At 40.0% G+C, this 25,361-nt stretch overlaps 1 protein-coding gene across 1 annotated transcript; it reads left to right on the forward strand.

The window, feature by feature from the left end:
• The first annotated feature begins 184 nt into the window (after nt 1–184).
• LOC119735342 (uncharacterized metal-dependent hydrolase YcfH-like) lies at nt 185–1,333 on the forward strand. Its single transcript, XM_038209037.1, has one exon. It carries the CDS (start codon nt 185–187, stop codon nt 1,331–1,333), a length of 1,149 nt encoding a protein of 382 aa, XP_038064965.1.
• The last annotated feature ends 24,028 nt before the right edge of the window (nt 1,334–25,361 follow it).

A 25,361-nucleotide genomic window follows, 5' to 3' on the forward strand; every position in this document is an offset into this window, starting at 1 on the left:
GCACTAAGGCCCACACGCAGTGGTCAAGCTTCATTGAGGAGGTAGACGATGTGGTGCCTATCTCCCGCTGCCAACTGGCCACTCTCTTCGCATCGGAAGAGAGTAGTGACTCAGCCGCGTCCCGCGTCTGGGACCCTGGAGGCAAAATGCAACCAGAAACATCACACTAGAACAAAGGAGTGCCATGGTAGGAATGTGCCGAGTGGCAGGGTGGCCAGTGCCGGAGGAATTTTCCCTGAACCCCGTCAACAGTGTGGCAGCATTGTCTCACTGGAGGTGCTTATTGGTATTGGCAGGAGAAATATCGCCTCAAGGGATGGGGGAGCTTACACGACGGTATCCATCTACCGGACTCCGCCGTTCTTCGGAGTCATCCACTAGCATCCAAGCAACATTGGAGCAAATTCCCCCCAGCCCCAGACAGGAAGTCCTGCAGCAGGACGAGAAACAGATCCCGCATTCGGGATCCACAGGAAGTGCCCCATACAAGAAGGCGGAGAAGACCCTCATTCGCAGCTTCGATAGCCACTTCCACCTGGACAGATTGTCGGCCAGAGGCCCCAGGATTCCATTGACTCATCTGGCGGCTATCGAACAGGCATTTCCCCAACAGCCAGACAAGGGCTATACGACTCTGCTGTCGGGAGCCGTAGCGGTCTTCTGTGATCAAAAGACATTGCCTTCGGAGAAAGAAATAACAGCTCTGACCCAGCAAGGATTCACAGTGATGATCGGCGCTCATCCAAAGATAATCTTGACACGCAAGGAGAGACAAAGGGTGAAGTCATTGAGCCAGCATCCTTCAGTCAGCGGAGTAGGTGAGGTTGGTTTGGACCATTCGGTGACCTCAGACCTTTGGCACCTACAAGAGAGGCAACTCCGAGATCTCCTGACTGGCCTACCTCCGTCAAGAGTCCTGACTCTCCACATCCGCGGTATGCGAGACGATGTCACTGGAGTAGAGGCCTACATGCGATGCCTGGACGTCATAACACCGATCATCAAGGGAAGTCAGAAGATCCAGCTGCACTGTTTCTCCAGCACCACAGAGGTAGTCCAGCAGTGGCTGGAATCCTTCCCCAGTACCCACTTCAGCATAAGTAACATGGCGAACAGCTTCAACAGTCAACAGAGGGCTGCCCTGAAGTCAGTTCCAAGGAACAAGCTGCTTCTGGAGACCGATGCACCTTACTTCCCCCCAGTTGGCAAGAAACTGAATGCCCCGTCTCTACTTGACTACACAGCTGAGTCGGTGGCCACCATTCTGGGAGACATCTCACCGGAAGAAGTTCTTGAACTAACCGAAACAAACGCGAGGGCATTCTTCCACTGAAGCAGGACACAGAACTCTCTCAGCTTTTGCCGCTGTACAGGGAGAAATATGAACCTCCACCAATGCTTTCCTTCAGTTAGAAGGAATGGCACTTATTTAGTGTTGGGTTTTATATTTAGTGTTTTTCCATGTTTAGTATTTGTAATACTTGTATTTTTCACTAACTTATGTTAAGAGCCCCCCACACCATCATCCAAAGAAGAAAAGTGGGAGGAGTGTAGTGCCAGTTGATACGTCACCCGTACTAATCAATGTATCAGAATTATGCGGTCACGTGACCGATGATCAATTTATCGTTTTTTGCGGGCGCCGCCATCTTAGATCAGTCGTTGTTGTATGATAAACATTGTCACATGGTTGTTACCAAAACTCTTCCAGAACTTGTAGTGTTCTCGTGTTTCTGCACCAATCCGTCTCATTTGCGTTCGAGACCCAAGTTGCCGGATCGGACTTAAGCCTGGGATTAATCCAGTAATCCTGCGGCTTGTCTTTTTACGAGGAATTCGGACCCGTAAGAAGTGAAGTCGGCCGCGGCAAGCACCGTCTCGGTTCACGCTCCTGACGCACGTGTAGATATATGAGGCGCCATGTGTAAATAAATTATTTAACAAAATTATTTATATATAATTCATTATTTATTATATAATTCAGTTTCCCGGACAATTATATGTAAATAATTGTTTGGCAGTTTGCATTATATGTAAATAAATTTATTTGCCACTGCATTATTTATATATAATTTTTTTGGCAACCTAATTATTTACATATAATTTTGGGCAAACTAGAATTATTTATATATAATTTATTTGCAACCTTATTATACATATACAATATTTGCACACTTTTTTTATTTATATATAATTTATTTGCAAACTTATTAATTATATAGAATTTTTGCACACTTTTTTTATTTATATATAATTTATTTGCAAACTTATTATTTATATATAAATTTTGCACACTTTTTTTATTTATATATAATTTATTTGCAAACTTATTATTTATATATAATTTTTGCACACTTTTTTTATTTATATATAATTTATTTGTAACCTTTTTATTTATATATAATTTTTGCCAACTTTATTTATTTATATATAATTTATTTGGTACCTCATTATTTATATATAATTTTTTGCCCACTTTATTTATTTATATATAATTTATTTGGTACCTCATTATTTATATATAATTTTTGGCACGCTTTAATTATTTATTATATAATTTATTTGGTTACTTATTATTTATATATAATTTTTGCACACTTTAATTATTTATTATATAATGCATTATTTATTATATAATGCATTATTTATTATATAATGCATTATTTATTATATAATGCATTATTTATTAAATAATTCATTATTTATTATATAATTCATTATTTATTATATAATTCATTATTTATTATATAATTCATTATTTATTATATAATGCATTATTTATTATATAATTCATTATTTAATATGTAATTCGTTATTTATTATATAATTCATTATTTATTATATAATTCATTATTTATTATATAATTCATTATTTATTATATAATAAATAATTATTATATATTGTGCGCCCGAAGCGAACGAGGCTATGATTTATAAATAATGGTTTTCAGCAAACCAGGGAACCAGACTACAGCAAAACCATTATACATGTATATTATATAATGGTTTTCTGAGCTAAATAATGAAACTCACATGCAAATTAACTTCACTAGGACACGCCTATGTTTTAAATATTCATATCACATAGCGCACCAAAACCGCACTTGCTTTAAAAAAAACACGCATTATTGTGTATTTTGGGTATTGTGGGTCTGAATTTTTCTAATTTGCGACCCGAAAGTATTGGAAATGACTCTCAAATTCTGTAAACTTGCATATTTCAGGTCAACGATTCTTAAAAATTACGGAGAAATTAGCTATGCACAACGCTCGCGCTAGCTAGCTACTACGATGGCCATCATGATCTATCCCGCAGTGCTGTCATGTTAACGCTGATATAAGCGCGCCTGTGCTGACACTGCGTGCACCGTGGAGGTGTAGCGGGTATCGGTAACGAACTGGCTGCGCGCGGCAGGAAGTTTCGGGAAAACAAGCTGCTGCAAGTACAAGCGGTACAATCAGTACGCCCTGAAAATAAACAATAAATACAAATGAATACATCAAAACGGAAAAGGTAAACCACGGAAAATACATAATTACACATAATGCCATTAATGGTGTAACTGAGACCGAGTTGACTACGACCGAGTTGCTTTCGACTCAACTCGGTCCCAAGTCAACTCGGTCCCAGGTCAACTCGGTCCCAACTCGGTCCCAGGTCAACTTGGTCCTATGTCAACTTGATAGGGAGAAACTGATCTAGCAAGGAACCTTGGACAAAATTCAAATTGTGCCATAACAGGGGCTGTGCCTTGTTAGGGTACATCATTAATAAACCGTTAAAGTGGTTACGTCATACACCGCTAAGGTCATGCCTTACCGAGGTCACACGTTCCACACATACCTGGCCTTACGTAGCTTTAATGGTGCCCACTTGTTACTTATTTGTTTTATCCATTAAAAATGGTGACAAAAGACATTGGTTACTTAACAATGTCATATTTAGTTAAAGCATAGTGCCCACAAAATGACGGCAGATTGTATTCATGGCCTTACATAGCTATATAGCACGGCGCATCAATCCATCACTGAAAAAGGTAAAAAAAATCACGGCATTTGTAACAATCTGCTATCATTTTGTGGGCACAATACTACTGAGGGCTTTTTTAAAATCATTTTCAACAGATAAAAAAAAAAGTAACAAGTGGCCAACATGCAGTGGCGTCACCAGACTTTTCAGTCTGGGGGGGGGGGGGGCACAGGGGGGCACCAGCATTTGATGGGGGGGGGGCACTTAGGTGGATACGGATCGCCGTCCTGGGGGAGGGGTCTAAGGGGAGCCCCCCTCCCCTTTGGAAAATTTTCGCATACGGAGGATGGGCTAGATGCAAAATGGTGCCACATTTGATGCTAAATTCGATCTGAAGATATCTCCAGAAATTGCTATTTTTGAGGTAATGATTTTAACAACGCGCAGAATTTTGCAGAGGATAGGGGGGCACCAGCATTTGATGGGGGGGCACTCGGGGGGGCACTAGGTTTTCCAGGGGGGGCACGTGCCCCCCCCCCTGCCCCCCCCCCCCCCTTGACGACGCCACTGCCAACATGTTAAAGCTACGTAAGGCCAGGTAGGTGTGGAACGCGGGACCTCGGTAAGGCATGACCTTAGCGGTGTATGACGTAACCACTTTAACGGTGTATTAATGATGTACCCTAACAAGGCACAGCCCCTATTATGGCACAATTTGAATTTTGTCCAAGGTTCCTTGCTAGATCAATTTCTCCCAATCAAGTTGACATAGGACCGAGTTGACCTGGGACCGAGTTGAGCTGGGACCGAGTTGGGACCGAGTTGACCTGGGACCGAGTTGATTTGGGACCGTCGAGTTGACTCGAAAGCAACTCGGTATAGCTCCATGGTCCGAGTCAACTCGGTCTCGGTTACACAATTATGTGTAATTATGTATTTTCCGTGGTTTACCTTTTCCGTTTTGATGTAATCATTTGTATTTATTGTTTATTTTCGGGGCGTACTGATTGTACCGCTTGTACTTGCAGCAGCTTGTTTTCCCGAAACTTCCTGCCGCGCGCAGCCAGTTCGTTACCGATACCCGCTACACCTCCACGGTGCACGCAATGTAGCACAGGCGCGCTTATATCAGCGTTAACATGACAGCTCTGCGGGATAGATCATGATGGCCACTGTAGTAGCTAGCTAGCGCGAGCGTTGTGCATAGCTAATTTCTCCGTAATTTTTAAGAATCGTTGACCTGAAATGCGCAAGTTTACAGAATTTGAGAAACATTTCCAATACTTTCGGGGCGCAAATAAGAAAAATTCAGACCCACAAAAATACCCAAAATACACAATACTGCGTGTTTTTTTTATAGCAAGTGTGGTGTTTTGGTGCGCTATGTGATATGAATATTTAAAACATAGGCGTGTCCTAGTGAAGTTAATTTGCATGCGAGTTTCGTTATTTAGCTCAGAAAACCATTATATAATATAAAATGGTTTTGCTGTAGTCTGGTTCCCTGGTTTGCTGAAAACCATTATTTAGAAATCATAGCCTCGTTCAACCTCGTCCCCAGTGCTTACTTTATTTCCAACCGTGTTTCCAATAGTAAACCCTGGATAGGAAACTTTCTTCCTGTATCCTGATTGGATACCGCAATTGGCTAGTAATGGATTTTTATCGTGTACTTGGTGCTATATATTCACAACGTGCAGTACGTGTTTTCGCGATCATTCGTCCACGCCTTCTCGAAAATACTAATTTTCCTTCCAATTTGCTCATATTAATATGAAATATGATACTGCATGTTTGTCTCGATAAGATCGTAACAGTTTGATTTCAAAAATCGTGTTTTCGTAACTCACGCAGTGCTCGCGCTGCTACGAATTGACTCTGTTTTTACCCCAGACACCGCATACAAAAACAAACGCTAATGTGTAACGCATATCCAGGCACCAGACTGTTCCTCATTTGCATACGTGTGCAAAAATCTTGCACATGCAAATGATCCTATACCAGGGTGAGAGAGCAGGTAGTGGTGGGTGCGTACTGCTCGACACCTTGGGGACGAGGTTGAGCCTCGTTCGCTTCGGGCGCACAATTATATAATAAATATTCAATTAATAAATAATGAATTATATAGTAAATAACGAATTATATAATAAAGAGTGAATTATATAATAAATAATGAATTATATTGGTAAATAACGAATTATGAATTATTTAATAAATAATGAATTATTTAATAAATAATGAATTATATAATAAATAATGAATTATATAATAAATAATGAATTATATAATAAATAATGCATTATATAATAAGTAATGCATTATATAATAAATAATGCATTATATAATAAATAATGCATTATTTAATAAATAATAAATTATATAATAAATAATAAATTATTTAATAAATAATGAATTATATAATAAATAATGCATTATATAATAAATAATGCATTATATAATAAATAATGCATTATATAATAAATAATGCATTATATAATAAATAATGCATTAAATAATAAATAATGAATTATATAATAAATAATGAATTATATAATAAATAATGCATTATATAATAAATAATGCATTATATAATAAATAATGCATTATATAATAAATAATGCATTATATAATAATGGGGGGGGGGGCAACGGTGGACTTCACTTGTTCTTGCAAGTGCTTTTTATGTATATATGGGCATGTAAACATGAAAATAATAAAAATATGCGCAGAGTATACGTCAGTTCCTTGCAGTGTGTACTGCTGGATTTATATCATATGGATGTTTGGACTTGGAGAGTAATATCTTGATGTTTGAAAAGGTGGGATTAATATTTTTGAGAAATTATGTAGCTTCTTAAAAAATGTGATGGCACTTTTATAAACAATTCCAAAATATACAAACTACATGTAGGAATGAATAAATTTATGTATTGAAAGCACAGTCTGTTTACGTCACAGCAACAATGTAGCTGATAACATTATTTGTGCCATTATTTATGCCACGAACATTGTCACTTGATATGAATTAATACAAGACTTTATCTGCGGATCGCATGTAACGCCTATATATTTTGCGTTCTTAAAAAAAATGTTCTTGACATTTTGTGCATTTTTAAACAACGACCTCAAATGACATCTACATGACTCTTGACCTCCAATTTTGGAAGAGTTGTGATGAACCCCAACCCAAGGATCACTCCATCCAACTTCTAAGTGACATTAAAATCCATCAAATTCTGTAGACAAAGAAACATTTGAAGCATATTTGAACAATGACCTCTAATGAGCCCTACATGACCTTTGCCCTCAGTAATTCCATGAAGAATTGTGTCTTCTCATGCAACCTAGGGTCACTGCATCTAAGTTTCATCAAAATCAATGAAAGCATGTAGAATGTTGTAAGCTTTCCCCCAAAACTGTTCATTACATCATTATTAACCTCAGTTGACCGTTGACGAATGTCATTTGACCTAAAATATATCGCATATTATCTTTGCTACCCAATGACCCTTGCGTCCAAGTTTTATGGAATTTGGGCAAATATTTAGGAAATGAGAGAAATTCCAAAACTTTAACATACATACGAGACTATAAGGGTCTAAGAGTCTACGGGTCTAATCATCTTCTAACTCTTCCTATGACAACTTTCGGTTTGATGACGTCACGATCCTAAAACCTCACGAAGTCATAATTTTACGTTTTTTTCCGTAAAATATCCAAGGCTAAGTTTGGTAAAATTTTGCTGAATGGTTTTAAAATAGTCCAACTTTCTTGGACGTGCCACTGGGGGGGGGGGGGCTTTTTCAGGCGATGAAAACACCATTCACTTTTTTGTAAGCCCCGTATTAAAGTAAAGGTCAAGTGACTTCACGTACTTGACATAATATTGTTTGTCAATTAGTGGTCTATCTGATTACAAAATATCAACATGAGTTTCATTTTGTTCAAGACTTCGTTCAAGCGATGGCCACTTTTGAAGATGTTGGATAAGGGTTAAATCTTTGTTCAAAGTTTCATGTTTATACATGGTACTGTTTAGAAGAAAAGGGGCGGAGCATCATCTAAAAAAACGAAAGGAAACAAAGCGCAAACGAAAAATTGTAACTATTTCAAAATTGTGATCGGGTTGTACCCACAGAGCTATATTAAATCACCAGAGCGCTATTTTCCTCACTTTTTTTTTGCGCAGAAGAGCCTTGAAACCATTCTGGGCGCAGTCGTTTTGAATTCATGTGGGTGTTTGTAAAACAAAATGGAATTAGATAGAGTGAATTTCGAAAGTGCACTCTAAATGTGGTATCTACCAAAATGACATCATATACCGGGCACAGTACTGGCCAACCAACATTCGTACCGAATTTTAGGAAAATCACGCAAAAAATATAGGAATTAAATGGGGGAGGGGAGGGAACAGCAATTTGGTCTGTAGCAGATCCAAAACAGCCCAGTCCTGATAGTGACTGATAGGGTTAACTTTCAATAGACTGTAGTACTATCAATGAGGAGAGAATCCACAGCCATTGACTGTTGCTTCAATATTTACACATAGGGCCAAAAAATAATTATTCTGCTTCCGGTTACCTCTCCTACCCTATTTTGACAGCCCCTACCCTAATTTTGTTTTGGGAACAATGAAGAAAATAAAACAAAAACCATCAATTACCACCTTTTACCATGGACTACACGCAGACACCTACATATGATCAGCACAAAAGAATGCCTCCAAAAGAACTTCCTACCTTATTTTCAAATGCCATGTAATCGGAAGCAGAACTATTTTTTTGGCCTAGGCTGTATGTACCAGTTCATCTAAGGACATGAAGTATACCCAGTAGAAATATGACCAACTTTTACCTTTCTATGTGAATATTCAGCCCCCTACTCCACCCCTAAAAGAGTAAAATCCTTGCAACCTTTTAAACTTTTCTTTACAGTGTATGACAAACATAGTTTACCAATGCAGAATTTGTTTTTTACCAGCAAAAGTGCTGATTATCCCTCGTTTAAATGAAGCTGCTTTAATGTGCGGCCTCCTTTTCATATTTAGGCCACGCCCGCAAAAGGGTAAAAAAACAAGTGTTAGAATGTTGGAATTTTTTATCATGTCTATGTTTATTTAAAAGCATGAAGAACAAACGAAAATGGATGTTAAATGCAGTTTTTCTAAATTTTTATTTGTTTACACTTTTAACCGATCAAGCTCCGCCCCCCAAATGGGCAAGATCCAAGATGGGTCCACCTCTTAAAATGATTTTCAGCCCATTGCAACTAAACATGCCAATTTATAGGATTTTACCACCAAACTGAACGATATTCTTCATATAAATTTGAAACAAACTGTAAATATACGTTGTATATACTGCCTCTTGTAGGCATTTAGGCCACGCCCACAAAATGGGTGGAAAATAACAGGTGTTAACAAGCTAGAATTTCATATGTTATGTTTAACCTTACTTCAACGCATAGAAAAAACGAGGGAAATGGATGTTAAATACAGTTTTTATTGTTTGCATCCCCTTTTTCAAAAAATCAAGCTCCGCCCCCAAAATAGGCAAAATCCAGGATGGGTCCCGATCTTAAAATGATTTCTAGCCCATTTCGACCCCACATGCCAAATTTCATGTTTTTACCACAAAGTGCACGATTTTGGCCAAAAATGGACCTAAGCAGCTCCACTACTAATACCGCTAGTTCAGTGAACGGCTTCGTTGACCCATATATCACTGCCGTCATTTACACGAGTTTGATGATGCATAACTCGGATTTCTAGTTTCGATAAGCTAGGATGCACTTTAATACGGTCGGATTTGACATTAGATTTTCGCCTTTTACCTGTTCATCCGGATGATTTTGATTTGCTGGGGTTTTTATGGCCATTTTTATTACGATAAATGTATACCCATGGTATGCGCTATTTCACGTGTCATGTTTGAACGGTTTAGTACTTTCCTTGAGTACTCTTGTACTCGCAAGGTTGCTACTCTCAAAAACATTTTGGAGTTTTTCTGTAATTTCTCTGGCATGGGTGCTAGTCGCTCTAATGAGTGCGCCCGTTCCCTTCAATCTTTCAAGTGGTTGGGAGCGCATTTGCCCCCACGTTACGGAGAAAAAATCGGGACAACGAACCTTACTTTGGGTTTAGCATTTTCCATGGTTTCGCAGCTGTTCCTATTTGCAAAACAGTCAACAATAGCACCAGTACAGTTACAAAGAACCACGTGTTTTTCGAAATTTCTCACGAAAACACCAAATGGTCAGCACATGTTAAGGTGAAGTTCCTTTCTATCGCTTGTATGGAGTTGTTTCCATTTGTGCTTGCATGGCAACATTGAACAGGGATTTTTTGACCAAGGTGTTGTAGCTACATGGTTTGATCATCAATAGACTTTCGTCCAAGCGTCATCAGTTTCCAAAACGCCATTGCCCCGGCCCCTCGCACGAGCCTTTTATATTGGAGGGCTTGACATCTTTTCAGTTCCGTGCACGCCAGGATTTTGATGCCGAGCGTTGTCCCTCCATGCTGCAGCTTGTTAAGTTCATTTTATTGTCGGTATCTAGTTATGCCCCTGCTTCGATTACTTCATACCTATCTGATTTTTCTTCAAATGTATAGTAGCTGAGTTTTCCTCATAAAAGTAACAAAGCAGTTTGTAGTAAAACGATGATAGACGACGCTCCATCACTTTGGTATCTTATGCCGCATTGTGTCGGTATATAGAGGCCGTTTGCATGCACGAATCACTTTGATGCTCGCCTTTATATCGAGTTGCCTTTTTTGTTGCATTTTACGGGTTTATTTGCAGTTTACTGCCCTGGTCCTGCAGTTCGCGTTCCCTGCTATGTCACTCCGGTGTCACTGTTGTGATTGTTACGCCATTTAGGTTTGAACTTGAGCTGTGTATTTCAAAAACTGACCAGTTTATGGTTACGTTATTTCCTTCCCAGCCTTGCAAACTCGTAATGCCATGCCATGCTTTGCCATGCAGTACAGGTGGCTATAACATTGCTGGTTCCACATTACCACTTGCTTCAGATATTATTTGTCTCTTTTCGTCGTGCCCTTGAGTTTGCCGGCAGTGCCTCACAATGACAGGTTTATCACATTTAGGCTATTTCGTATTTATTTACCGTCGTTACACTCGTATTTCGCCCAGTATTTTTAAACAAGATCTATATCAGATTTGAGGCTTTGAATGGTGGGGTATCGGTATCGTTTCGGTATCGAGAACTTACAGCAGGACTGTTCTAAACAGAACAAAAACTACTCAGCAAGTTGTTAATAAGCAGGACAAGTTCTTCTCAGAACTAATATCTTCTAAGCAGTAGTTATTACCACATGGTGTTACCGCAAAACCGAAACGATAAAGATCTATATCCCCAGTATTAATGGAGTTTTCAACTTTTCCTTTTCTGTTTTCATGAGATTCGCCACCTGACAGGCCGATTGGAGAAGTTGGCGCATGGAGCTATGAAAAGGAGCATGTAGCTGATGTAAAAACGTTCTCCATGGTTGGAGCATGGAGACGCTTTCTTGAACTGGTTTTGCGAGGGTGGCGGGGTCATCACCCTTCGGAGAGAGCCTCCATTGCAACAGCTGGCACATAATGCGGATGACCGAGTACATTGAATTTTTATGGATGCACTAGGCATGGTCTGCGGCTTCGTCATTGCCATGCCTTCATAGTGCAGTGTTACAGGTCGGCTCCATTGACTTCGGCTTTGTAAACACAAGCAACTCTGGAAACTCACGGCGGGCTAGCGTATCTTTGACAACAGGCAAGACACACGGTAACACTTTCCTATTTCATTATTTTCTTTTCCGAAATTCTGCAAAAGCATCACCTACATAACCGTGTACCGAATTACGCTTGTAGGCAATCCGCCGTTAGACTTTCGCTCATTACGCATTTATTTCCCTGTTTTGGAATGCATATAGGGAGTCATTAATTTTTGGCTGCCTCCAATTCGTCGTTTGAGTATATGATCAGACAGATTTTAATTTTAACAATGTAATACCGGAGTCTTATATAGCCAGGTATTTCCCTACATTAAAGTATACTCCAGGCGCTGGACATTATGTCAGTTATTAAGAAACACCGGGAAAAACCCCTTCTCTTAGTAACCAAGTCTTAGCGATAGGTGTTACTGGTTTCTTTAATGTGCGTTGCACAACACACGGAACCTACGGCTTATGTCCCATCCGAAAGGCGAAGCGATAACGGTAACGTGCCTTGCTGAAGAGCACAGCACCGTGTTCTCACGGTCAGGATTCGAACCCATGTTCCACGGCACACGAGTCGAACACCGTAATTTTTGGACCACTCCACAGCACCCCACAGATGAGGTTCACCTGACCGATGAAGGTTGCTCGTTTATTTTGGGTTACCGATGCTAAACACTATTTGCGTATTGCTTTACATGATTATGTTTATTAATCCTCGGTTGCATACGACCTGAATCTATTTGGCGGCGGTCATGTTGCGAAACTCCGTCCCGCAGCATGTCCGTTTTGCGGGAATTGCATTCCAAGACCGCAAATAGGCCTCAGATATTGGCCACTTTATTCATTATTTATGATGCTTCTGGGATTTGGGGGGCAAAGCCCTTGACCCCTGCCTTTGTCGGTAATTCAGGCACAAGATGTTTAAGGGATTAATCGCAAAAGGCATGCAGTCTGTATTCTCTTACCTATTTTGCTGATTGATATATTCATAAGTTACACTTGAAGTTTATCTGTCTTTATTATGTTGCTCATGGCTAATTGCAGAGTTCCGCGTCACCAGCTTTGGACCGGAACTAACAGTGTCAGTACTGTTTTGCTTATAATTGCGGTTTTGCTATCAAGCTTTGGAGGGGAGCAGACTTTGACAAGATTGTTTTAACTATACTTGCTAAGTATAATTGCAGTTCTGCGCTATCAGCTTCGGGCGGGAACAATCTGTGATAATATATTGCTTATCAATCTGTGATATTATTGCTAATTGCTGTTCTGCGCTATCAGCTTCGGGCGGGAACAAACTGTGAGAATAATGCTTAACAATCTGTGGTATTGTTGCTATGTATACATGTATTTGCTGTTCTGCGCTATCAGCTTCGGGCGGGAACAATCTGTGAGAATAATGCTGAACAATCTGTGGTATTGTTGCTATGTATACATGTATTTGCTGTTCTGCGCTATCAGCTTCGGGCGGGAACATTCTGTGAGAATAATGCTGAACAATCTGTGGTATTGTTGCTATGTATACATGTAATTGCTGTTCTGCGCTATCAGCTTCGGGCGGGAACAATCTGTGAGAATAATGCTGAACAATCTGTGGTATTGTTGCTATGTATACAGGTAATTGCTGTTCTGCGCTATCAGCTTCGGGCGGGAACAATCTGTGAGAATATTGCTGAACAATCTGTGGTATTGTTGCTATGTTTAATTGCAGTTCTGCGCTATCAGCTTCGGGCGGGAACAACCTTTTACGTTATTGCCAAATATATTTGCAGTTCTGCGCTATCAGCTTCGGGCGGGAACATGATGTTTGGCATATTGAATAAACGGCTGCTCAGGCCACAGGTAACAGAGAATACTGAGTGTGCAGCCTCTGATTCCGGTCTCTTGTGTCTTTGGTAGCATGCGGGGATAATCGATTTGAGGCAAATGGAATTGAAGCTTCAAATAATTTATCACCGCTGGACCGTTGACAGGGCTGGTTGGAAGGTTAGCCATTCCAGGTCACTCCCCTTGTGGCCACAATGATTTAAGTGCATGAACTAGTTCACTGTAATTGGACTGTTACTGAAAGTTCGAGCACACGGTCACTTTTGCTTGAGCAGCCACGCAGTTAGGTTCGGCAAGAAAGTTTTGTCTTGCTGAAAAAATTCCCTCCTCCTCCCCGTTCGTAGCCACCTAATTGCACATATTCCGCATAAACATTGCCATGGTAAAAATTGATGTTTTCGTATTGCACGATATGTTTGAGTGATAATTTGCCGATTCTAGAGTGTTTGACGCAGTGATCATGAACTTGCAGTACTCGGTTGCCATTTATTAGCGGAGCCAGAAAGGAATTTCCCCCCTTTTTTCCCTCTGTGGTTTTTGAGGGGGTTTTCGCCTTTCTTAGAATCGGCAATATCACCGACGGAGTAAAGTTTGGCGGGATTTGCATTCCAAGACCGCAAATAGGCCTCAGATATTGGCCACTTTATTCATTATTTATGATGCTTCTGGGATTTGGGGGGCAAAGCCCTTGACCCCTGCCTTTGTCGGTAATTCAGGCACAAGATGTTTAAGGGATTAATCGCAAAAGGCATGCAGTCTGTATTCTCTTACCTATTTTGCTGATTGATATATTCATAAGTTACACTTGAAGTTTATCTGTCTTTATTATGTTGCTCATGGCTAATTGCAGAGTTCCGCGTCACCAGCTTTGGACCGGAACTAACAGTGTCAGTACTGTTTTGCTTATAATTGCGGTTTTGCTATCAAGCTTTGGAGGGGAGCAGACTTTGACAAGATTGTTTTAACTATACTTGCTAAGTATAATTGCAGTTCTGCGCTATCAGCTTCGGGCGGGAACAATCTGTGATAATATATTGCTTATCAATCTGTGATATTATTGCTAATTGCTGTTCTGCGCTATCAGCTTCGGGCGGGAACAAACTGTGAGAATAATGCTTAACAATCTGTGGTATTGTTGCTATGTATACATGTATTTGCTGTTCTGCGCTATCAGCTTCGGGCGGGAACAATCTTTGAGAATAATGCTGAACAATCTGTGGTATTGTTGCTATGTATACATGTATTTGCTGTTCTGCGCTATCAGCTTCGGGCGGGAACATTCTGTGAGAATAATGCTGAACAATCTGTGGTATTGTTGCTATGTATACATGTAATTGCTGTTCTGCGCTATCAGCTTCGGGCGGGAACAATCTGTGGGAATAATGCTGAACAATCTGTGGTATTGTTGCTATGTATACATGTAATTGCTGTTCTGCGCTATCAGCTTCGGGCGGGAACAATCTGTGAGAATATTGCTGAACAATCTGTGGTATTGTTGCTATGTTTAATTGCAGTTCTGCGCTATCAGCTTCGGGCGGGAACAACCTTTTACGTTATTGCCAAATATATTTGCAGTTCTGCGCTATCAGCTTCGGGCGGGAACATGATGTTTGGCATATTGAATAAACGGCTGCTCAGGCCACAGGTAACAAAGAATGCTGAGTGTGCAGCCTCTGATTCCGGTCTCTTGTGTCTTTGGTAGCATGCGGGGATAATGCATTATATAATAAATAATGCATTATATAATAAAAAATTAAAGTGTGCAAAAATTGATTTTATCTCTGAAAGATAAAATGCTTTATACTTGGTGCACTTTATGTTTTTATGTCGTTTTTGAGTTGCGCAACAAACAACGTTCAGCCTTTGTCTCGAGTTGGTTGCGAAATCTGAAGATGTTCCGTTGACCAATTGCGCAAGAAACCGAAGGAAACAAATTCCTTACCAAATATGGTCTTGTTTTGCTGATATGCAGATTGTGAGGTTTAGATTGACCAATGAAGATTCATGATATCTTACCCTGACCAATCAGATGAAAGGTCTGTCCAATGGCCTAGGTATTTAGCCAAGACCACGAGGCTTGGCGGCCATCATTGCGTTGCAGCTTTTCAGCAAGAAACTTGACCAAAACTTCTATTTTTCGTCATTCTGTTCCTCGTCTTCACGTTTCATCTCGATTTTTCAAGATATTGAGAAATCGCTCACTTGTCATCTCCTGTTGGACGGACGAAAGGACGACAGAACACTGACGTATTTCATCGTTGACGCTGTAGACATGCCTTACAAAAAGAAGACAGCAGTTCGACCAGCCGGAGAAGATGCTGATGGAGCGCCTCAGCCGAAGAGGTCGCGCCAACCTGTTGCTTACCGATCGGAGCCACCAGCTCGTCGTGCACCGGAGCCACCAGCTCGCCGTGGACGAGGCCGTGGACGAGGGCGACCCCGAACGCACCCCAACCCGGCCCCAGAGGAGATTCATGCGGATGAGCCGGCAATCCTGGATGTGCATCCTCCCCGAGTTCAACTACAAGATGAACTGCCTCATGCCAATATGAACAATGACTCTGTGCCAAGGCCTAGTTTGATCACTTCTAGTAGTCCTGGGGGTGGTGAGTATGGTATTCAATGTACTTCTTACACTAAGCAGACAATTCCATTTAGTGGAGTTCATGTAGAGGATGACCGCCCTGTCCCATTGTTTCAAATCAGTAAGTGTGCATCGTTGGGTTTTCATGTGGCCCAGAGTACAAAGGACAAGATTTGGTCCGGGCAATATGTAGATTTGGCGCCACTGTTTAACGATACCGCACATGCGGTATTTTCACGATCTGAGCCTTCCAATTTAACCTTTGCAATGGAAGGAGACAACCTGGTACTCAAAAAACCTGGCCCATCCCGAAAGCGGATCGAGTCTTTCCTGGTATGGCAATCCGCCTTTCATACGTTTATGACAATTTATTTAGAGAAACACACCCATAGATTTGCACAACTGCTAAAATACTGTGAAATCGTTCGCATGGCGTCCACCCAGTTCACATGGTTCGGGTGGCGTACATATGACGAGCAGTTTCGTTTAAAGATGGAAATTGAACCGTCTCGTTCATGGGGAGAAATAGACATGGAACTCTGGGTGACGGTTGCCGCGGTTCCGGTGACTAACGTATCTGTCAGTCGTACTGTTAACAGCCAAATGGGGGCAACGACCTCTAAGAACATAAGGCCTGGGCACTGCTTTGCTTTCAATAGTTATCACGGTTGTGCATTTCCTGGTTGTAAATATGCTCATACCTGTAGCAAGTGCCTGCGCCCTAGCCACGGAGCATCACGTTGCTCAGTGGGTTCGCCCCGCAATGTGTTCACGCAGCGTACGCAGTCACAACCTGGTCCCCGTCAGCCCAGAGTTCCATTCACCAATTCCATCAAGGGCGGACATTACAATAAACCATTTTCTACTGCCACTTCCTCAGGCCATACTGCACCACCCCCTTCCATAACTCAACTTCCTTCAAAAGGGAATTCTTTTCGTGGTCCCAACGCCAATTAATCAGACCGTTTTAGATCAATGGCTCACACATTACCCACTCACAGATGACGGTCATATTTAGAGTAACGGCTTTAAACATGGGTTTTCATTAGGGTATGACGGTCCACGTAGGCCGCGTGATTCCAAATGTTTAGCTTCAGCATCGGAACGCCCCTTGGTCGTTAAAGAAAAACTTCAGAAAGAGATCAGTTTAGGCGGGATAGCGGGCCCCTATAACAATCGGCCATTTTCTAATCTACAGTGTTCCCCCATAGGATTGGTTCCCAAGAGTACGCCTAACACTTTTCGACTAATTCATCACCTTTCGTACCCCGCCGGTGACTCCATCAATGAGTTTATCGACAGGGAACGATGTGCAGTTCACTATGCCTCATTCGATGAGGCCGTTGATTTGATCATGAACGTGGGGGAATCAGCTTGGTTAGCTAAAGCCGATATTAAGTCTGCATTTCGTTTGTTGCCAGTTTCACCTACCGATTATGAATTGCTTGGGTTTTCCTTTGAAAGTCAATTTTACTTCGATAAATGTATGCCAATGGGATGTGCCATTTCCTGCTCGCTTTTTGAGAAGTTTAGTTCATTTCTGGAATTTCAAGTTAAGCACATGGGTCACACATCTTTAGTCACGCACTATCTTGATGACTTTTTGTTTGTGGGCAACTCATTTGCCTCATGTTCACGATTACTAGATGTTTTCCAATCTATGTGTGCCCAGCTAAATGTCCCCTTAGCCCATGAGAAAACCGAAGGACCGGTACAAACTATTAAGTATCTGGGTTTAGAAATAGATACTGTTCATGCCCTAGTTAAAGTACCTCAGGAGAAAGTTCGTGCAACTTGTAATCAAATTCATGCATTTTTGAGTAAGACAAAGGCCACGCTTGTGTCACTGCAGTCGCTATTAAGCTCACTCAATTTCTTGTGCAGGGCGATCGCCCCAGGTCGGGCTTTTTTGCGACGATTAACCAACCTCACTAAAGGCTTGAACCGGCCCCACTACAAAGTTCGTATTTCTCAGGGAGCGCGACTTGATTTACTCATGTGGTTAGAATTCTTAGGGCGTTTTAATGGCGTATCGGCATTTTCTGGACGGCAATGGGAGGATAACGAAACACTTGCTTTGTACACTGACGCGGCCGCTAGCATAGGTTTTTGTGCATATTTTGATGGGAAATGGATGCAAGGTCAGTGGTCCTCTGATATATTAACCCACCCGCCATCCATTGCATTCCTCGAACTCTTTCCCATAGTGGTCGCTATCCTTGGTTGGGCGTCTAGTTTTCGGAACCGCAAACTGCGGTTTAACACTGACAATATGGCCGTTGTCCATATTATTAACAAGCAATCATCTCCCTGCCCACGGATTATGCATCTGGTGCGTCTACTTGTTCTAGAATGCCTGAAGTATAATATTGTTTTCAAAGCCGTGCATGTGCCCGGGGTACACAATGAAATTGCTGACTCTCTATCCCGTTTCCAGATGTCCCGTTTCCGCGAACTGGCCCCACAAGCAGACCCGATCCCAACTCCGTTACCTCATCTTCCTGCGGTCTGGTAGAGAATGAAATGCGCCGGCTGTTAGACGCTTCATTAGCTCCAGGTACTCATAAAACATATGAAACGGGTTGGGCTTCATTTTGTCGGTTTCGTCAATAGCGACTATCAGGGGTGAACCCGGCGAATACGTATGAGATCCGGCAGTTTATAGCCTGGCTATCATTGCAATCTATTTCCCCATCTACCATTGCTACCTACGTATCGGCAGTTGGATACAAACACAGATTACAAGGTTGGCCTGACCCGACTAAAGATTATTTGGTTTCCAAACTACTTGAGGGTTGCCGCCGCGCACGCCCCTCACGAGATTCTCGCCTGCCCATTTCTATACCAATGCTAACTCAGATCGTGCAGTCTCTTCCCCATGTTTGTTCATCTCTGTATGAGTCCCAAATGTTTTCAGCAGCAATTTTAAGTGCGTTTTTTGGTTTCATGCGTATTGGAGAATTCACGGCTAACTCACGGTCTAGTCAAACCCAACCATCTTTGATTACTGATTCTGACGTTGAATTTTTGCACAACAATTCCGGATGTTCTGTTAACATATCATTCAAACAGAGTAAAAATAATCAACGTGGTCCTCCACAACTTGTATGTTTACAGCCATCTGATAATGTTTCTATTTGTCCAGTTTCAGCGCTGCGCACATATGCTCAGGTACGTCCACACCACGCAGGTCCATACTTCTGCCATTTTGATTGTAGCCCCCTTACTCGTTATCAGTTCAACGCAGTACTTAAGAGAGCACTTGCATTTAACAACATACCTGCCGACCGCATTAGAGGTCATTCCTTGCGGATAGGAGCAGCCTCTGTGGCATTTCAAATGGGGGTCCCTCGAGAAAGCATACAATCCATGGGTCGATGGCGCTCAAACGCGGTTGCCACATACATACGTCCTGTGCCAAGTTCTCCCTGGCCAGGGGTGTAGATCGACCAGTATACTTTCAGACAAGCAAATCGGTGATTATTCACGGCCATAATGTCCTTTGCATTGTTCCTAGGTCCGGTATGGATAGTGGGAGATTCGATAGTGCGTTGGGCGGAAGCCCCTTTAAGTCTCCCACTCACGGTGATGTGGCAAGGACAAAGTGGTGCACAACTAGGTAATGTACATCAGCCGTTGACAGGTATACCTGGCCCTCCCCCGTCAATTCTGCTTATTCATCTGGGAACTAACGATTTGATTGCGGTCGATGAATTTTCCTTCAGACAAAGATTAGTTTTATCAATGCGTACTTGTGCCGAGCAATTCCCGCATGCCACAGTGATTTGGTCCGATTTATTACCGCGTCTGTACTATTTCGGGGCTCGGTCGCAGAAAGGGATGGAGAAAAAACGGCGTACATTGAACCGCTGGGCGCGGTCTCAGGGTAGTTGGATGGGGGTTAGTAATTTACATCATCCACAATTCAAGTGGACTGAGTCTGCCCTCTATACATTTGATGCAGTACATCTGTCTCCTCTAGGCAATCGCGTTTTTCGTGATAATCTGTGCCAAGCCATTTCTGCCTTTTTGTAATGTGGCCTACATTATAGTTTAGCTTTTTTCGCATGACTGTTGTTTCATAGTGTAATTTGGTCATGCTTGTTGGTCTGTCTTTCCCTTGGGACGCTGTGCGTTTGGCCTTATTTGCGGGAGTCAGACAGCCATGGTATTTTGTTTTGAAAAACTGTTTTTGTAGAATGTAGTGTTTAATAACGTTTTATGTTAATTAGAGATTTATGAATTACACAGACTTGCAAACTCTCCTGCTGTTTCACGAGAGATTATTGTTCGATCCAGCCGTACGACGATTGAACAGCACATCTGTGTTAATATCACATGGAATTAAAAACACAATAAAATTAGGACCAAAAGTAAGGTCCATGTTTGGGTCAAGTGTGCCCGCTAAAAGATGACCAAGGTTAAGGTCCAATTGGTTTGGGTCAGGTGTGCCCGCAAAAGATGACCAAGGTTAAGGTCCAACTGGTTTAGGTCAGGTGTGCCCACTAAAAGATGACCAAGGTAAAGGTCCAACTGGTTCGGGTCAGGTGTGCCCACAAAAAGATGACCAAGGTAAAGGTCCAACTGGTTCGGGTCAGGTGTGCCCACAAAAAGATGACCAAGGTAAAGGTCCAATTGGTTTGGGTCAGGTGTGCCCACTAACAAGTTTAAGGGACCATAGTGATGGTCCATCGTTTGGTTATCTCAAGAAGTTTTGGTCTAATAAATAGCTGCTTTTGGCTGCAGCAAAGAACCAAGAATATTTGTTTCCCCTTTATCTCATTTGCGTCCAAGTATAATTATATATAAATAATAAGTTACCAAATAAATTATATAATAAATAATTAAAGCGTCCCAAAAATTATATATAAATAATGAGGTACCAAATAAATAATATATAAATAAATAAAGTGGGCAAAAAATTATATATAAATAATTAGGTACCAAATATATTATATATAAATAAATAAAGTGGGCAAAAATTATATATAAATAAAAAGGTTACAAATAAATTATATATAAATAAAAAAAGTGTGCAAAAATTATATATAAATAATAAGTTTGCAAATAAATTATATATAAATAAATTATAAATAAATTAAAAAAGTGTGCAAAAATTATATATAAATAATAAGTTTGCAAATAAATTATATATAAATAAAAAAAGTGTGCAAAAATTGTATATATATAATAAGGTTGCAAATAAATTATATATAAATAATTCTAGTTTGCCCAAAATTATATGTAAATAATTAGGTTGCCAAAAAAATTATAAATAAATAATGCAGTGGCAAATAAATTTATTTACATATAATGCAAACTGCCAAACAATTATTTACATATAATTGTCCGGGAAACTGAGTTATATAATAAATAATGAATTATATATAAATAATTTTGTTAAATAATTTATTTACACATGGCGCCTCATAGTAGATACACCGTGAAGCACTACAGTACAGATTAAGTTATTTATATTATGTTAGCGTTTTGTTGAGGATATTTTATTTGTTGCGGACCCGATTTCTAGTTATATTTGGTCTTGTTGAGGATATTTGTTGCGGACCATTTCTAGTTTTATTGGTTATTGTTGAGGATATTTGTTGCGGACTATATCTAGTTTTATCTATTATTGTTGAGGATATTTGTTGCGGACTGTTTCTAGTTTTATTCATTATTGTTGAGGATATTTGTTGCAGACTATTTCTAGTTTTATTTATTATTGTTGAGGATATTTGTTGCGGACCATTTCTAGTTTTCTTTAAATGTGTATTGTTGCGGATATGTTGTTGAGGCCTACTTATTGTATTGAAATAATTTTGGACATTGCTGAGGACGACTGTTGGAATATCTTTGGGTGCATAAATTACCTCAGAGTGGCGGACAATTCTAATTTAAAATGACAGGACTTTTTAAGCCGTGAGTTTGGCATAAGATACCAAATATGATTCTCTTATTGAGAACATCAACCTGGTGCAGTCAAGTCATAGGTAGTTTGAATACACGTGCATTTTCGTTAACTTTTAATTGGTTCATTCGTAGTTAAATGCGAGGGCGCATTTGTGTCTTAAGTTGGGGAGAATGTAACGAAAATGCAAGTGATGATTAATTTCCAGTAAGCACACTTTATTCTTCACTCTGATAAGATACAGGTTCCTTTCATAAACTTAATTGATAGGACTTACGGAAGATAAGAAGATAAGTTTAAAGTTAATAACTTGTATTTCAATGAGAAGAATTAATGCCAATACAGTTGACTGTGTACTGATAATAGGGCCTATGATAAACTAATGGTAGAATAACTGTTAAATGAAATGACTTGTACAAGTTTAATTCATCGAAGCTTTATAGGTCAAGACGCTATGATTATTATGAATACGAATAATATTAGGCGCAGTGGTTTATGGCCAATCAGAGCATTGCAAGAGACATTTTGTTATGATGCGCTAGCTCCTTGCGCTATGTACGCGCCCAAACGCTATAACAGACGAGCCAAGTCAGGGCTCGGTGTTTAGATCCTGACTGGTTCTGGCCCGGTGAGGAACTTCACCCAGAAGAAGGAGCGCGTCGTACTCAACGTTTGATTGCAATGCACATTGGCGCTCCGCCTCATCGTTATCCACATAGACATTAGATTATACGCATCGGGCACGGTGTGTGCCAACAGTATTGGAAGACAATAAAACCGGTATTCTTATTTGAAGAAGAACACGATCTCTCCAGTCAGAATTCTTGTCTAGTCTCTAGTAATTTAGTACTTGAACCAGTAATTTCGCGCCCGTTACAATATATTAACAATGGCGTCTGCCACTTCTTCGTGTTCTTCTGCCCATTGTTCGGCAATAAATTGCCATAATCAGTAGTCAAAATGCCCAGACTTGTCATTCTTTAGATTCCCAAAGAACAAGGAGAGGTAAGAAACAGATTTTTAACTTTTAACGTTGCCTTTATCGCGTAAATTAATCTGTAGATTGACCCTTGACGCTTTAGTAAGTTGAGGCCAAATTTTTGTCCATTCTCGTATTCATGTTATTCGTTCCTCTCCCCCAAGAAATGTAATCTTAGGCGTATGTCTAATTTGTCCATGGGCATGTGCCTAGCCTTGACTCTGGATGGTTACAGTTAGCCATTAGACATGCCTTGGCCTAGGCTGGGCTAGGCCTAGCTCAGGCCTGGATGGTGTCTTAATTGCATTACGTAACGTAGGGCATGTAGGGAGGCACATAGCCTAGGCAAAATAGGCTCGGCCTAATTTAAAGAAATAAGCTTGCCTAGTCCTCAGTGAGACATTCTGGAAATACCAAATAAATTTATTTAACAAGACTGCATTAGTTACCTAACCGCCTTCTTTATTGAAAAAAAAAGGGGGGGGTTTGGAAAATCCTCTGAAAATGTATTTTTGCTTTTCAATTTCTGCAGATGTCTACAGTGGGTACAGAACACCCGTCGGAAAGATTTGATGGGAAGAACGCCACTATATTTAAGCACAAATTGCCGTTTGTGCTCGGAGCACTTTGAAAATAATCAGTTTTCAAACAAATCAACCCAAAACCGTCTAAATTGGAATGCTGTTCCAACTATCTTCAATATTCCAAATCCACCCAAATCGGTGACTACAACACGCAGGCCTCCCAAAAGGAAATTGTATGAGCGTCTGGAACCAGCAGTGCCTCATCAGAAGTTCAAAGGTATTTTTCATTGCAACATTTATAAGGAAAGCTTGACAGAAAATTGAAATGGCTGAAACTTGTTACAAATACATGTACATGTACATAAATTGCTGGTACTACTTATCTTACAAATTATTCTGCATCAATAATAAATACAGGGCACGTACAATAGAAATTTACCATTTGCCAAAAACATTAATGCTAAAATTTTAAACAAACCTTAAACAGTTGTAAACATTCTTGTTTCTAAAGCCAATAGTAATACATTTGGACCTTGTTTATACTTCTATTTCAACAGGGTGGCCTTTTCTGTTATTTAAACTGCTATTCTTAAGGGCCCTGATTACATTGAAATAAGTTATCAAATGAAACTAGCAAAACATTAAACAAAACCAAAATTCATAAATAATAAAATGACAATATTGAAAGAGTTTTAAAATATATATGTATAGATGAAAATCGAAATTGACGTTAGTACCAGGACCAAATCTACTAACACAAAGAAAAGAAAATTGTTTAACATAAATATTAAAAACACGCATAATGAATGTAAAAAAATAAAAGCCAGAAAATACATGTTAATTTTTTCAAATAGCAACCAAAAAAGACATTAATATTTATATAATTAAGAAACAACCACATTTATGAACGAAGGGAATAAATTTTAGAACACGTCCAACAATAATATAAAAATTAAAGTAAAATTAAACAAGCAAGAAACAAACATAACAGATAAACTATGCCCCCAAAAACTTCTAAGTAAAAAACAAGCAAACAGAAGGTATAGACAAACGGAACATAAGCATTTTAACTATCAAAAACAGAGAGAGAAAGAGAGAGAGAGCCATCATGATTATAGAAAATAAACAAAAACAAGACAAAAGGTAATTTTTAAATGAATGAATAAGAACTGAAACAGTTAAAACAAAAACCAAACAAACTTAACTAAAATGACAATAAAACAAAAGTAATTCAACCCATAAATTTAATTAATGTGATAAATATCTACCCAGTGATAATGACTCACCATTTTGGAACTGTGTTTCTAAATAGGGCAAAGTGGGGACAAGGGGACATTACTTCATATGCATATAGGCTTATGTCAATCTTTATCAATTAAATAAATCAGGCTATCAAGTAAGTTGTCCACAGGCCCCCTCAACTACTCCCCACCCTTCTCCATTTTTGTTTTCATAACACCAGCTGCTTTCAACTACATTGCTCATATATGTATTTCCCCAAGATGACAAATGTCCTTAGTGTTCACAAAGGAAGTGCTTTATACAAAAGGCATTCCTTGCTCAAGTGCTCTGATCACTGTTCCTTTCCCAGAAAAAAAACCCTCAATTGGCCAAACTTACTCTTGACGGTTGGAGTCATGGGATCTTCTTCACACGAAGCTGTCTATGAAAATTGACCGAAGATATATATTAATAACTTTAACATGATCTCCAGCTGATTTGTGGGTGACACTGTATGCGTGCAGAGAGACACAGACATAAAGGTCGTATCTTGATTACTTTGCCAGCTTCAAATTTTCAACGGTGAAAATTTGCCTAATCATCCCCTTCACAAGTGACATTTTCGAAA

The sequence above is a fragment of the Patiria miniata genome, unplaced genomic scaffold (assembly GCF_015706575.1).
Source record: "Patiria miniata isolate m_02_andy unplaced genomic scaffold, ASM1570657v1 HiC_scaffold_29, whole genome shotgun sequence".
Classification (NCBI taxonomy): domain Eukaryota; kingdom Metazoa; phylum Echinodermata; class Asteroidea; order Valvatida; family Asterinidae; genus Patiria; species Patiria miniata.